Below are 15,969 nucleotides of genomic sequence, written 5' to 3'. Positions count from 1 at the left end.
AACCAATAGAGAAAAAACAACTGCAACAACATTACTAATCAACCAACACATAGTAGCCTCAATAACTCAAACAACAACACAAACACACCCAGAAATAATAAAAATAATAATAGGGTAGCCACAAGCCCAAATATAAATAGAACCAACTGGACAGATATCAGCTGTGCACACTCAAACAAAAACTGACATTCTATGCTCATGACATACTATGGCATCCTATGCTCATGCAGGGACAGTTCAAAATGTCCTCTGGGTAACCAATGCAAGACCCAAAATGGCATATACAAGTGCACCATAAATACTAGAGGAGGTCCCTGCATATATATTGGCTGATATTTTCAAAAAAATTCTTAAACTGCTATCAACATCATTGGCCAATTCCATCTGGTGACTCAAGGAAGAGAAGGTAAAATATAATCTGACCTGGTTAATAGTTATATATGTGAATCCCTACAACACACTATCCCAGAAATGCTGGCTATGTTCTGAGGAATTACTGTCAATATTGTTGACAAAAGAGTGAGATATTAATAGATTGCTGAGCGACTGCCCAGATGTATGCATACAGCCAAACACCTGTTCATGCAGTACAATGCTAATACATCTAACCAATACAAACCATAACCCTGACAACTCAGATTAACGCTCCCCTCGCCTTAATTGAGAACCTGATGAACTGCAACTATGGAGCCTATACTAAAGAAGGACAAGATAAGAATGTTATATATATTTAGGTACGTTTGCATAGGACACTTACAGAATGCCACAGTAAGTGGATGTAAGCACTCTGTCGGTTACGACGACGAGGGTTCCGGTTGATCCGATCAACGGAACAGCCTGCTCATGAAATTAACGTGTAAGTGGCTGAGCACTCCACAGACACGTGTACCCTTAACGTAGTTCTCGGGGATATTCAGCGTGACACAGAGAGTGACAAAGCCAGCCCTTTGAAATACAGGTACAACAGAAACAGGAAGTAAGAGTGAGAGAAAGATGTGGTGAAAGAGTACAGCAGGGACCACCACCCCCTGCCGGAACCTCGTGTAGCTTTAGGTGTTTTCGCTCAATAAACACTCACAACGCCCGGTCTGGGAATCGAAACCGCGATCCTATGACCGCGAGTCCGCTGCCCTAACCACTGGGCCATTGCGCCTCCACATCAACAGTAAGTAACTAGCATACAGCTTAATAGACTGATTAACAAAATAGACAAAAATTTGCTTTATTGTGTTAAGTATGGTCAGATTCAGTTATATTTATATATGTTACCTTTGAAATGATACCTTTGGAATGCAACCATGAGTCATTAAAGTATGCGAACTAAAAAGTACTAGAGCATAGCCTCTAAACCAGTGGTTTTCAACCAGGGTTCCGCAGAACCTTAGGGTTCCGCCAGTATAGTCCAGGCGTTCCGCAAGAAGTTACAAAACTGCTAAAATCGGCAGTAATTTTTAATTCTCCTGTGCAGATATGTGTGCATAAGACTATTAAATTATTGCACAGGGGTTCCTTGAGCCAGTGGAATGTTTCCTTGGGGTTCTGCTCCAGCAAAAAGTTTGAAAAGCACTGCTCTAAACCATTGTAACAGATGAACTATTTAGAGAGGCAAAAATATGCCTTTCTATATCTTTACACTTGTGTACAGATATTAATGTGTTCATATAAGTTCAGATATGTAATCTTACAATGCAGCTGTATATTAACAACAACAACAACACTACTACTACTACTACTACTACTACTACTACTACTACTACTAATAATAATAATAATAATAATAATAATAATGATAATAATAATGATAATATATTGATATATGCCAACAATTAGTTACAGTTTGAAAGACTAACGAGATGCAGGAATGTGTATGTGTGCAAATATATGTGTGCGTGTAGGTGTGTATAGATATATATATATATATACATATGTGAGTGTGTGTGTGAGGAGGGTGGAGCAGGGGTATGTGCGGGTGTTTGCATACGTGCATGTATATGGGCCACACATGCATGCGTTTGTGTGTGTGTGCGAGTGTGAGTGCATATGTATGTATATAAAAATATATGTATGTAGGTGGGTATGTGTATGAATATGTATGTATAAACATATACATATGTATAAACATATACATAGGCGCAGGAGTGGCTGTGTGGTATGTAGCTTGTTTACCAACCACATGGTTCCGGGTTCAGTCCCACTGTGTGGCATCTTGGGCAAGTGTCTTCTGCTATAGCCCCGGGCCGACTAAAGCCTTGTGAGTGGATTTGGTAAACGGAAACTGAAAGAAGCCTGTCGTATATATGTATATATATATGTGTGTATGTGTGTGTGTTTGTCCTCCTAGCATTGCTTGACAACCGATGCTGGTGTGTTTACGTCCCCGTCACTTAGTGGTTCGGCAAAAGAGATCGATAGAATAAGTACTGGGCTTACAAAGAACAAGTCCCGGGGTCGATTTGCTCGACTAAAAGGCGGTGCTCCAGCATGGCCGCAGTCAAATGACTGAAACAAGTAAAAGAGTAAAAGAGAGAGTAAAGAGTATATGGACATGTGTATATAAATGTGTAAATGTAAGTGTGAGTGTATGTATGCATGTAGGTACGTATATATAGGTGTAGGGGTGTGTGATTCACCCTTGGTGATATAGATGTGGAGCGAGTCAGACTGCCTGTGAACTGCTCTGGTCTTGAGGTGATTGTGATGACAGGCTAATGGTGAGTTTGTTTTCCAACCATAAATTATAAGAACTACGGCTGAAATTGACCTTATAGGTGAGTGGGCCAACATCCCTTGTGTGTGAGTATATATGAGAGTGTGAGTGTGAATGTATGTATATGCATCACGACTTAAGCTAGCTTGCTAAATAATCTTTTGCCCTCAAGACATTCTTGCCTGCATATACCGTTCCCTCCCTTTTCTTGTACCATTCATTTGTCTTAAAGTCGATGTAACTCAATCTATCCCTGTCCATCCATTCACTTAACATACAATTTTTTTTTATCAACAGTTATTTGTCTATATTTACAAATGTTTGTACAATTTTCAATTATTATTATCTTTCTATAAAAATTTCAATGTTTCATTCCCTAACCAAACGGACAAATAACAGCAAGACAACCAAGATCTTTAGTGAGGCCCAACATTAAGTATGGGTGCACCTGATGAGACACAATATGGTGTACCTGATGAGATCCATATTGCAAAGTGGATGCAACTCATGTTGAACGGAGTTCCCTCATAAGGGACAGTAACAGGATGGGTTGAAATGATCATTGTACAAAATAAAGATAAATACCAAATCCGTCTTCTAGTTACTTAAGAAATTATCTTATCCGTATGCATATATATATATAGTCCAAACATAAAAACACAAAGAGAAAACACAACATATATATATATATACAAAATTAAGAGGAATGACCACTGAAGTGGACACATAATATGCTAAACATAGACGTCAAATCTTCGGATTTTTTAAATATGCTAAGCTACTGATTTTAATTGATGAATATCAATTTCTACCCTTATTATCTAATATATATATATATATATATAATATATATATATATAGTAATGACATCAGATGTACCACAGGGATCTGTACATGGACCCTTTTGTTTGCTATATATATATTAATGTATATATATATATATATATATATATATATATATATATATATATATATATTATATATATATATATATTATAATGGGCTTCTTTCTGTTTCCATCTACCATATCCACTTGCTAGGCTCCGGTTGGCCTGAGACTATAAGTAGCACATCACAAAACAAGCTTATTGTGTTTGTGTATGTGTATATGTTTGTATACTTCATTTTGTTTTTTGCTTATATTTTAAGAGTTGAAGCATGTAAATAGAAGGGAAGGATTAAATAAAAATGAATTTTTAAAAAAATCTTTGAACTTTGTTAAGGGATAACTTAAATGTTTTGCACCACATACAGACATATTTCTGAATTATTATTATTATTATTTCATAACTATAGTTCTAAGGCTAACTCTGAATGTTTCTATTAAAAGTATATACATAGATATATGTATGTATATATATATATATATATATATATATATATTGGTTATTGCAGATGCAAAATGACAAAAAATAAGAACAAACAGAAAGGTAACACATCAACTCTAAAAGTCAGTGGTGAAGATAATGGCTGTTGGAACCTGCCATATGCAAGTCAAGAATCAGGCTGTGTCCTGCGAAACTCTGAAGAAATTTATGCAAACATGAATCCAAGCTTAAAAATGCCACCGAGACTCCATGATAGTGAAGGATATTGGGGACTATAAATAAAAACCCTTCCTTAGCCTGTTTATAATCCTGATGTTGAATAACTTTACACACAATCTATCATATATACATGCTGACAATAATTTCAGTGTTGAGCAATTTGGTCTTTTTCTTCTATATTTGGGAAATTTTCCTTTTTTAAGTCAGCCATGTTATTAACATGAAAATTTGAAAAATATACTACATTACCTTTTTTCACTTTTTTCAGTCTTAGACTGCGTCCATGCTGGGGCACCGTCTTGACGATAAATATTTTCTAAAAGATGTATTTTTAACTTAAAAAGAAATCTAAAGATTAAAAAAATGTTTCAAAAATGATTCTTTTTGTTTTAATTTATTTTTTAATTAATTCATCATCATCGTCATTATCATCACCACCACACCACCACCAACAACAACAACACCACCATCATTATTATTATTAAGGCATTGAGTTGGCAAGATCGTTAGCACACTGGCTGAAAAGCTTGGCAGTATTTCACCTGTTTTCATGTTCTGAGTACAAGTTCCACCGATGTTGACTTCACCTTTCATCCTTTCAGGGTTGATATATTCAGTACCAGTTGAGTACTGGGGGTCAATATAACTGACTAGCCCCCTCCCCCAAATTTCAAACCTTGTGCCTATAACAGAAAGGATCATTGTCATCATCATGATCGTTGTTGTTGTTGCTATTATTATTATTATTAAATTGAGAGTGGAGAGAACTACTAGCTTTCCAGAAAAAATGCTTAGTGGTACTTCATCTGTCTTCAGGTTTGTAGTTCAAATTCCCCTGAAGTTAGCTTTGCCTTTATTCTTTTGGGGTTCAATGACCACTGAGCACTGGGTTTCATGTAACCAACTCCCTCCCCCAAATTTCAGGCCTTGTGCTTACAGTAGAATACATTATTACTATTTGGTTTCCAATTTTGGCACAAAGCCAGCAATTTAGGAGAGAGGCTAGTCGAAGCCTTCAATTGACTTTGCTAAAGCCTTCAATTCTGTGCCACACAAACTACTCAGGACCAAACTCTCTGCAATGGGTATAAAAGATGATCTCTATTACTGGTTAAAGTCCTTCATTCTTGGATGGAAAGAAGTAGTCACTGTTGTAGGATATCATTCTTCACCTTATGAAATGACATCAGATGACTGGCTTCCGTGCTGGTGGCATGTAAAAAGCACCAACCGATCGTGGCTATTGCCAGCCTCCCCTGGCCCCTGTGCCAGTGGAATGTAAAAAGCACCCACTACACTCACAGAGTGGTTGACATCAGGAAGGGCATCAAGCTGTAGAAACACTGCCAGATCAGAATGGAGCCTGGTGCAGCCTCCTGGCTTCCCAGACCCCAGTCAAACCGTCCAACCCATGCTAGCATGGAAAACGGACGTTAAATGATGATGATGATGATGAGATCCTATAAACTATAGATCGTTCTTGTAATTAGACTTGGATGCAATGCAATGATGGATTACCAACAAGCAACAAGTTCACTGAGGGCGAGTGTTTCACCATGCATTCTGGGGAAAAAACTCAGCTTTTACATACTCCCTCAACAAGACCAATCTTAAGAAGTCTGTTAATGAATGCGACCCAGGTATTACCATCAACAGCAATTTGTGTCGGACAAACCACATCTCTGAGATTGTCAAGAAACCTGAAAGTGTCTTAGCATTATTCAGTAAGATCTTTGTCAGCTGCTCTCTAGCAATCTATCTAAAGATGTACATGACTCTGGTATGACCACATTTAGAGTTTGCATCACCAACCTGGAACCCCTAACTTTCTTGTCATATCAATCTCCTGGAAACTGTTCAGAAATGTGCAAACAGATAAATTCCCACCACCAGGATTCTATCACTCTCTGAACGTCTTGCTTCCCGAGGCATGGACACTTTAAAGCTCCAACTGACCTGGTAGACATCCATAAGATCATTCTAATGCAGGAGCCAGTCCTGATTTGATTAGACTTGATGCTCCAAAATACTAGCAGGTACAAATGGTCTTAATAGCCACTAAACCTTTTTCTATTTTCTCTCCCTGTTTAATTCTGTGTTCCTTTCTGTCGAAGAGCATAGGCTGGAAATGTAAAAGACTGTCTCACTTCCCGAGCATTAAACCAATACATCTGTTTGTTGTTTACACACCAGTCTTCATCGTTTGTTTTTTTGTAAATTCTCTCAACATATATATATATATATATATATTGAAATGGATAAATGAATTATCTTGTTAAGGATTATTCAAAATTTAACCGATCCTGGGTAGCAAAAATCACAACAGAAAAAACACGGTTGAAGTTACGACCTTGGGTTGTCTCAACCGTGCCTTAGCGCGGATAATTGAAGTTCAATATATTTAGTGAAGGGAAGAAATGGAGCTGAACGAAGATTCTACATAATTCCTTTTATTATTTTCTACACATGTTTCAAAGGCCGCAAAATTCCAAATTCGGATTGAATAAGGAGACCATTTGCAGCATTCTCTTCAGGAAAAACCAGGAATTTAAAAATCTAAAACAAAATCCAAAACAAATGCGCAGCAAGGTAGAACAAAGCGCTCCCTAGGAGCCCATGAAAGCACAAAACTGTCTCTCACTGTACGTTGACGTCTTGGGGGTGGTGGTGGAGGCCAATGAAAATGTCTGCAGACGTCAACGTACAGTGAGAGACAGTTTTGTGCTTTCATGGGCTCCTAGGGAGCGCTTTGTTCTACCTTGCTGCGCATTTGTTTTGGATTTTGTTTTAGATTTTTAAATTCCTGGTTTTTCCTGAAGAGAATGCTGCAAATGGTCTCCTTATTCAATCCGAATTTGGAATTTTGCGGCCTTTGAAACATGTGTAGAAAATAATAAAAGGAATTATGTAGAATCTTCGTTCAGCTCCATTTCTTCCCTTCACTAAATATATATATATATATATATATATATATAATGCATATATACATACATATATGTACATACCTACATATATATATATGTATATATACATGCATATATGAGTACAGGACATCAAAAGAACTTTGAACACAATGAGAAACGAAAACATAAAAACAAAAACATAGAAGCAAACTTTTTTTCAAACAATGAAATAAAACAGAAAAACGAGACATGCAACATAAAGAATATTCCCCTTCTTCAGTTGTCCCTGTTTCATCTACTCCGCATTTCAAAGGTAAGGACAAGACGTGACTTCATTGAAACAGTCCTTCCCGCAAAGCAAATGAATTAAAATTTAGGATTTTTTGCAGAGGGTGACAGTGGTAACAAGAACAGGACAATGAGAACAAAACAGTAAAAACAATAAAAAAGTAAAAACACTAAAAGACAGAACAGTGAGAACAAAACAGTAAAAACAAACGATGAGGGTTGTTAAGCCAAGACGATGGAAAAATTATTCTGAACGCTTAAAGAGATGAGCTTATGAAGAGACAGGTTAAGTCCGTTTAGTCTTTGTGAAGGTAGTAGTCGGAAAAATGGTTTCCCTCTCATCACGTGTCAGCAATGAGAGAGTCGAGGAGGAGGAGTGAGAGAGAGAGAGAACGGTGAAGGGGAGAGGAGAAGAATAGGGAAGGGTGGGAGAGAAAGCCAGACAGGATGAAGAACAAGAGAGGGAGAGAGATAGACAGAGAAGAGATAGTAAAGAAGAAGAGTGTGCATCGTAATTATTAAGATAAAACTTACTTGAAAAAGGATGCATGGTGTTTGATCATTTAATGATATAAATAATATATAAATATATGCATATATACAAACATATATGTACATACCTACATAGATATGTATATATACATGCATATATGGGTTCTATGTTCCAGCTGTATATATGACTGTTACTCTGTCAAAGGTTTTGTATATATATATATATATACATATATATATAAATCATTAGGTAAATATATTCAGTAAGAATATTATATACTGAATTTATATTAAGTGCTCCATTGTATAAATAATATTAATACTATTAAAGTATTTATATATTTAATATGAGCGATATATACATATATTTTTATTAATAATATATTATTATTAATGATATAAGGAAGTCGATATCGAATTTATCACAAAGATATACTCATATGAAAGACTTTATGTATTAAATATATATAAATAAATAAATATCAAAAATATAAATATGATGTATGAAATAAATTTAAAAGTTTAAAAGTTTAAAAGTTTTGAATTAAGTTCTTAGGCATCTTTTCGCAATAAGGGTTGTCCCTATAATGAAGTCCTCTATAGATAAGCACTTACAGACAACCCTTCTGCTCTTCAGAGATATAAAATATGAATATTGAATAATGTATCGAATGGTATTTAAAAAAAATTTGAATTAAAATTGTAAAGTGGTGTTTGTTGTAAATTGAAGAAGCTTATCATGTGAGCATGTTTGTCTGTTTGAGTGTTTGTGTGAATGTTTGTGTATACTTCATTTTGCTTTTAGCTTACCTTTTTGTTTAGAGTTAAAGTATTACAATTATGAAGGAAGGAACGATAAAAATGAAAATTATTCTATGATTTAAAAAATCTTTTCACTTTATGAAAGAATAACAGAAAAGTTTTCCACCATATACAGAGACATTCCTGGATTATTACTTCATTATTATAGTCTCTATTAAAAGTATATATATATATGTATGTATTGCTTATTGCAGATGCGAGATGACCAGAAATAAGAATATAAGTAGTGGTAAGGAAGGGCATCCAGCTGTAGAAACATTGCCAAATTAGACTGGAGCCTGGTGCAGCCTTCCGGCTTCCCAGAACCCCGGTCGAACCGTCCAACCCATGCTAGCATGGAGAACGGACGTTAAACGACGATGATGATGATGATGATGTAACATGTCAACTCCTAAACTCAGCACTGAAAATAATAGCTGTTTGCACCCTGCAAAATACCAGCTCAATTCAGAGAAGTAAACGGAGTCAAGAATTAGATTATGTAGTGCAACTCTCTGAAGATCTATATGTAAATGCAAATACAAGAATCCAAGATAGTGAGGGATATTGGCAGTTATAGATGAAAACCTTTCCTCAGCCTGTTTATAATCCTGATATCATATATACATGCAGACAAAATTTTCAATGTCGAGCAATTTTGGGTTTTTTCTTCTATACTTTGGACATTTTCGTTTTTTAAGTTAGCCATGTCATCACCATGAAAATCTGAAAAAATATACTATGTTATCTTGTTTTACTTGTTTCAGTCATTAGCTTGGCCATACTGGAACACTTGATGAGAATAATTTTTGAATAATATATTGAATAATTCCTCATTATTTTTAACTTGAAAAGAAATCTAAAAATTTTTTTAAATGTTTGAATTTATTTTTTACAAATTCATCATCATCATCATCACCCCCATTACCACTACCAAACCCACCACCATCACCACCGTGCCTTGGCTCGAGGTGTTGCTTGATTGCTAGGGCTCAGCCATTCTCTCCTCTGCTTTATTCTGACTCAAAGACACCATTTTACATCACCAGTGATGATGTGGTAAAGAGGTCTCTGTTTGTGTCCACAAGTAGCTCAATATTAAGCAAGGAAACTGGAAATGATAGAGGAGTGTTGGTGTTTGTCTCTTTCATTTCAAGTATGTGGCACTCATGAACCAAAATTTTGGGGCATTTTTCATCAAGGGAAGGTGATGGATGATCAAATCAGGAGAGCGTTCCATCTACTGGGCAACTTCCCAAATGGATTGGCATGGATCCTTACAGATGAGCTTGTTCAATCAGTCATCATTCAACTGAACAGGTTGGCCACAATATGGAGTGTCTGCGAGGTCCCCTCCCACTGCACCTTGAAGTGTGAAAATCATTTCTGTGCAGTTTTATCAGTAATAGCACTTTCTCCATATGAGTGGCTTTAGCTGCTTTGGAATTTTAAATGAAAATATAGAGAAGCAGGGTCAAAAATGCTCAGCTTTTTCTCTACTTGGTGCTCCATCATCATAAGTCAGAAAAGAAGTGAAGTTTATTCAAATTTCAAAAACGATGAACATAAGAAGAATAGAGCCACAAAACACTGACAAACACTGCGATAAAGATACTTTTTGTGTTAATTCAAATAACATTGGGAAGAAAGAGATGAATTTATCTGACAACCCAATGTGTATATACGTATATGCACACACACGCACACACATATATGCATGTATATATTATTTCTTTTAGCAGTAGAAAAGGTACACATGTGTGTTTGTGTGTGCAAATGTGTGTGTGTGTGTGTGCTTTTGTGTATGTGTGCATGTGTATATGTGTGCATGTGTGCTTAGTAGCTGAGTATGAGTGAGTATATGAGTGTTTTAGTGTGAGTGTAAGCGTGAGTGTGGGTTAGTGTATAATTGTTTATGTTTGAAAGTCATTGTTTGAGTGTGAGAATGTGCATGTGAGATATTGCTTTTGGTGTATGTATGCATGTGTTCATATATTTCTATCTATTTATATGTGTGTACATTCTGACAGTTCATCTCTAGAACAATTTATAAACATCATCCTATTTTTCCTTTTTCCGTTTTATGCTCTATGCCTTTTGTATTAAACATAATATGACAAATTCATAAGTAGCTGACTGTTGAATTAAGTGTTGCCTCACCTCAACTAACAAAATTTTGTTCTCACTCATTTCCAAACATTCACAATTACATACAACTGCTCTCTGTTTGTTTCTCTCTTAGTTTCAAAATTATTTCTTCTTTTCAGAAAATTTTTTATCATTATATTCTTTATTGTATTTTCAATTAATATCTACCTGCATATATTGCATATAAGTTATAACCAACAACTATATGAATTATAACTGCTCTAAAGTATTTTAGAGTGTGCTTCTTTCTGAATTTATGATCTACTCACTAATTATACACACACACACCACACACACACACACATATACATACATACATAGTTTATTAATTTATTCAAAGCTGAGAGAGAAAGAGACAGAAGGAGAACCACATGTATATATATGTATATATATCTTAACAAGTACAGATTTACAAGGTATATATAAAAAAGAGGGGAACAAGGAAGCAAGGGACAAATTGTTGGAGACAGAAATGTAAGTCATTGATCAACTTTTCTCAAATCATTTTCACTATTTATTTCTGTGTGTTTCTCCTTTCTTTATAATTTTGTAAATGCAGGTTTGGCCACTCAGAGTTCTAATGCCAAAGCAATTTTGCATATTTGTTATGTATTTACCATGTACACACACACACACACCACACACACACACACATACACACACACACACACACCACACACACACCACACACACACACACCACACACACACACAGAGGCTTGCAAGGAATAAGTCCTGGGGTTGATTTCTTTGATTTACATACATATATAGAACTAGATACTAATAGATTTAATTTTAGAAATTTCAGTTAGATTATTTATTTATGATTAAGCTTGCTCTCAAAAAGCGTTTTTTTGAAAAGCGTTAGCAATAATAAGAAATTTAGTTGCTATTTTATTGCTATTTATGCTAATTTCTTGTCTTGGTTTCCATTTCTAATTTATATTTATATATTGATAAACTCTATGTTTATTTATTTATTTACCTATTTGTTAAGAGCAATAGTTCATAACATTGTTATTGGTATAGGTAGAAAAAACCAGTAAATTCTTCAGATATTTGATACCCCTTAGGTGGTTATTTAATACCTAGCTATATATATATATATATATATATCATTGCCAATTCTTTACAGAGGAAGGCCATCTTGTCAATTACTAAATACTGTCATGAGATATCGTATATGACTAGCAAGTCCTGCTCACAAACTCTACTGCAGATCTTACAAATATTATTGTAGTCAAGCCCTGTCTATGAAGTGCTCATTTCAAGATAGACTTTTCAATTCTTCTAGCTTCAAATGCTTTACATTTATTGAAGATCATTTGTTTCCAAACTGATCAATCTTGTGTCATCTGCTCCCAGTCTTCAACTTTCACATTAAGAGCCTTAAGGCTGCTTTTGTCAGCATCCAAAAATGTTTCTTAGGTTTATGTCTCAGACGTTTTCCACGCTGCAACTCCGTGTAAAACAACTGCTTTGGCAACCTGTCATCCTGCATCCTAGCAAGGTGCCCAACCCAAAGCATCTGATTGTGTATGAGGATCATTTCAATACAGGATGCGTTAGCTTGCTGAAGAATAAAAGTATCTGGTGTTTAATACTTCCATTTGATGTCTAGTATCCTCCTTAGGTAAATCTCATGAAATCTTTCTAAAGCCTTGATGTGGCACCGATATGTTGTCCAGGTCTCAGAAGAGTACAGGAGGACTGTTAAAATACAAAACTCATAGATATTAAGCTCGGTTTTGAAGGTGATACCTCTATCAGACCACACGATTTCCAAGCCTTACAAATGCTTTGCTGGCTTTTTCAATTCTCAGGTTTATTTTAGAATCAAGGGATCCATATCTAGAGACAGTGCTGCCAAGGTAGATGAATGAGTGAACGACATCTAATCTTATACCCTGTATGAAGATGTTAGATTCCACATAGAGTTAGCCTGGTGGCTGAGAGAACATGACATTTGTTTTCTTTAGACTGATGGTAAGTCCAAAAGCAATACAAGCCCTAGAGAAGAGACCCAATATAGCCTGCATGTCCTCCTCAGTGTGAGCAATGAGAACTGCATCATCAGCATAAAGGAGCTCTCAAACAAGGGCCTGGAATATCTTGACTTTGTATTAAAGCGTTTAACATCAAATGCTTTAATATGTATGTATATGTATATATGTATGTATGTATGTATATATATACATATGTGTGTGTGTGTGTGTGGTGTGTGTGTGTGTGTATCATCATCATCGTCTGCTTTCCATGCTAGCATGGGTTGGACGATTTTGACTGAGGGCTGGCGAACCAGATGGCTGCACCAGGCTCCAATCTTGATTTGGCAGAGTTTCTACAGCTGGATGTGCTTCCTAATGCCAACCACTCTGAGAGTGTAGTGGGTGCTTTTTACATATCACCAGCATGGGGGCCAGTCAGGCGGTACTACCAACGACCTCGCTCAAATATTTTTACACACAGGTGCCAGTAAGGTGACCTTTTACGTGCCACCGGCACGGAAGCCAGTTGGCTGTTCTAGTAACATATATATATATATATATATATATATATATATATATATATATATATATAGGAGTGGCTGTGTGGTAAGTAGCTTGCTAACCAGCCACATGGTTCCGGGTTCAATCCCACTGTGTGACATCTTGGCTGACCAATGCCTTGTGAGTGGATTTGGTAGACGGAAACTGAAAGAAGCCTGTCGTATATATGTATATATATTATATATATATATATATATATATAATATATATATATATATATATATATATGTATGTGTGTGTGTTTGTGTGTCTGTGTTTGTTCCCCTAGCATTGCTTGACAACCGTCACGTAGCGGTTCGGCAAAAAGAGACCGATAGAATAAGTACTGGGCTTACAAAAAAAAAAGAATAAGTCCCGGGGTCGAGTTGCTCAACTAAAGGCGGTGCTCCAGCATGGCCACAGTCAAATGACTGAAACAAGTAAAAGAGTAAAAGAGTAAAAGAATATATATATATATATTTATTACACACATGTGAGTGAGAACACTTTGAGATATTTTTGGTATCTAACATATGTCAGATACTGCGAGTGCTGCTTCTGATTGGTCAATCCATGGTGATGACCCGAGGTCACGGTGATGGCACTACTTTTGTCATTCATAAGTTACAACTAAACTTCATTCATTACTTTCATGATCAGGAAGAATGTAGCCATGTAATTAAACAAACATACTATCTTTTTTATACCAGATATCACTTAAAGTCATATACACATAAAATATAAACATTTCTGGTGGTAATTCAATATTTTGTAGCCAAAAAAATCACAACATATTTCGTCTGCTTGTCGATACTCTTGCGGTGCAGGTAGATCTATCAACAAGATGGCTACTGTTGTCGATATTAAGGTGAATAATTTTGTTAAGATTGATGGTAAAGATGGGGGAAGAGTGTTATCCGTTGTTCAACCTCTTGGAACATACAGCGCTATAAAGTCGAACTATCTTCCTGCGGCATGACATCTTTTACAGTTACACATTGTCACGTCACTGATGTGAAATCAAGCTGTATTCATGCGCGCTTCAACACGATGTGAAGAATTTAGTTATTGGGTTAATAAAATATGGTCGTTTATTCGTGTGTAATAAATAAAATACCAAACTCATTCCCTATGGATACTGTATTTATTACAACTCGTGGCTTGTAAACGTATCTAACTCACTTTCGCTCATTAGATACGTTTACAAGCCACTTGTTGTAATAAATACGGTATCCATAGGGAACTTGTTTGGTATTCTCTATATATACAGGTGAGGTTCAAACTCCTATGATCAGCTTTCACTAATTTCTTCTATATTTTTCTGGATAATTCTTTTCTGATGGAACCATTTAGAGATCAGCACACACTACTTCATCCAATTGTCCAGATCCCTATACATTCTTGGTATATGCCACTGCAATCTTCTCTCTTGTAGACTACATCTGATTCCTCTTATGCCCAATTTTTCTCTCAATACATTTGTACTTTATCATTCATGCAAACCAGAGGGATCATCTACAAAGCCAAAGTACTAGTGAACCCTGGCAGGAGCGGGCACTATTTTTGTAGTGGACGGGTAGCATATGGGCCAAGTCTTGGAAGGATTTTAAAACTGATGCCAACATCATTTGTGCAATATTGATGGAATATTTTCCACATAACATAAATGATGTAGCGCTCTCGGCGGCATTGTAGAGAGTAGAGACTGAGTTTTTTAGTCGACCCCAATAATCAATGCCTCTTATACTGTCTATCATTCTTGTTATTGACCTCTGGAGTGCTTCTATTTTCATAATGAGTTGCTTCATATGGTGGGGGGGGGGGACCACAGTGGACAACAGTATTCAAGGTGGGGGTCAAGCAAAAGGAGAGTAGAGAAGGATGATGGTGTAACGTGAAAAAATCGTGGTATCAGAGCACTGTTAGTGTCAGATCCTTTCTAGTCACATACAAAAATTCTTGTAGAAAACAAACAGACGAAACTCAGGTTAAAGGTGAACAGACAACTTGGTTTATTGATTCATGGTTGTACGTTGTCTGATGGGGGAATAGACAGCCTCTGAGATACTGCTGGTGTTGGTCGTTGAGGTTGGTTGAAGTTGGTTGAAACTGGTGTTTGGCTGTCAGAGCCAGGAAAACCGTGACCGATCGCAGGGCTGTCTTGAGCCGAAGAGAGAGATTTGAGGTTCGCGGGCTCGAGAGATGTTTTCCCGCACATGCGCATGGGGAAGACTTCCGGTGGCCACCCGGAAGTAGTCCCATTCTGCGCATGCGCGCCGAACCCTACACAGTAGCATCACTACAGGGCTCCCCTCCGAGTGCGAAGTACGGTAACCAGAATATTGTGGTGGTGCTGCAGAAAACAGAAGGCTTGCCGATCCCCCAGAAGACTTGGTACATACTTATACAATAAGAAACATTTTAAAGTTAAATGTAAATTGTTTTTGAATTTCTTGGGCCAATGCACTGTTCTGCCCCGATTTGTAACATACGGTGTGCTCGGGCACCCGTTGACGGCGAGGGTGGTGTTGTAGGAGCCGGTGAAGGTGTTTGTGC

General features: G+C 36.5%; 2 protein-coding genes across 6 annotated transcripts in view; both read left to right on the top strand.

The window, feature by feature from the left end:
- Positions 1-15,969, top strand: part of LOC115218043 — a 215,384-nt gene that overhangs the window by 43,361 nt on the left and 156,054 nt on the right. Inside the window, exon 12 of one of the 2 annotated variants that reach the window (XM_029787796.2) lies at positions 4,103-4,493. The exons of the other annotated variant lie outside the window; for it this stretch is intronic. Within the exon in view, the coding sequence (XP_029643656.1) occupies positions 4,103-4,313 (211 nt within the window). The 3' untranslated portion in view covers positions 4,314-4,493. Of the gene's footprint in view, positions 1-4,102; positions 4,494-15,969 lie in introns of those variants that run through there. 2 annotated transcript variants of the gene reach the window in all.
- LOC115218105 overlaps positions 10,999-15,969 on the top strand; it is a 121,022-nt gene continuing 116,051 nt past the window's right edge. For 2 of the 4 annotated variants that reach the window (XM_036507980.1, XM_036507982.1), the window contains exon 1: positions 10,999-11,360. The gene's annotated coding sequence lies outside the window, so the exon portion shown is untranslated. The remainder of the gene's footprint in view (positions 11,361-15,969) is intronic. The other 2 variants (XM_036507983.1, XM_036507981.1) reach the window with 2 other exon arrangements.

Source organism: Octopus sinensis, linkage group LG12 (genome assembly GCF_006345805.1).
Source record: "Octopus sinensis linkage group LG12, ASM634580v1, whole genome shotgun sequence".
Classification (NCBI taxonomy): domain Eukaryota; kingdom Metazoa; phylum Mollusca; class Cephalopoda; order Octopoda; family Octopodidae; genus Octopus; species Octopus sinensis.
The sequence above is the reverse complement of the archived record's forward strand: the minus strand, read 5'-3'. Positions and strand labels throughout refer to the sequence as shown.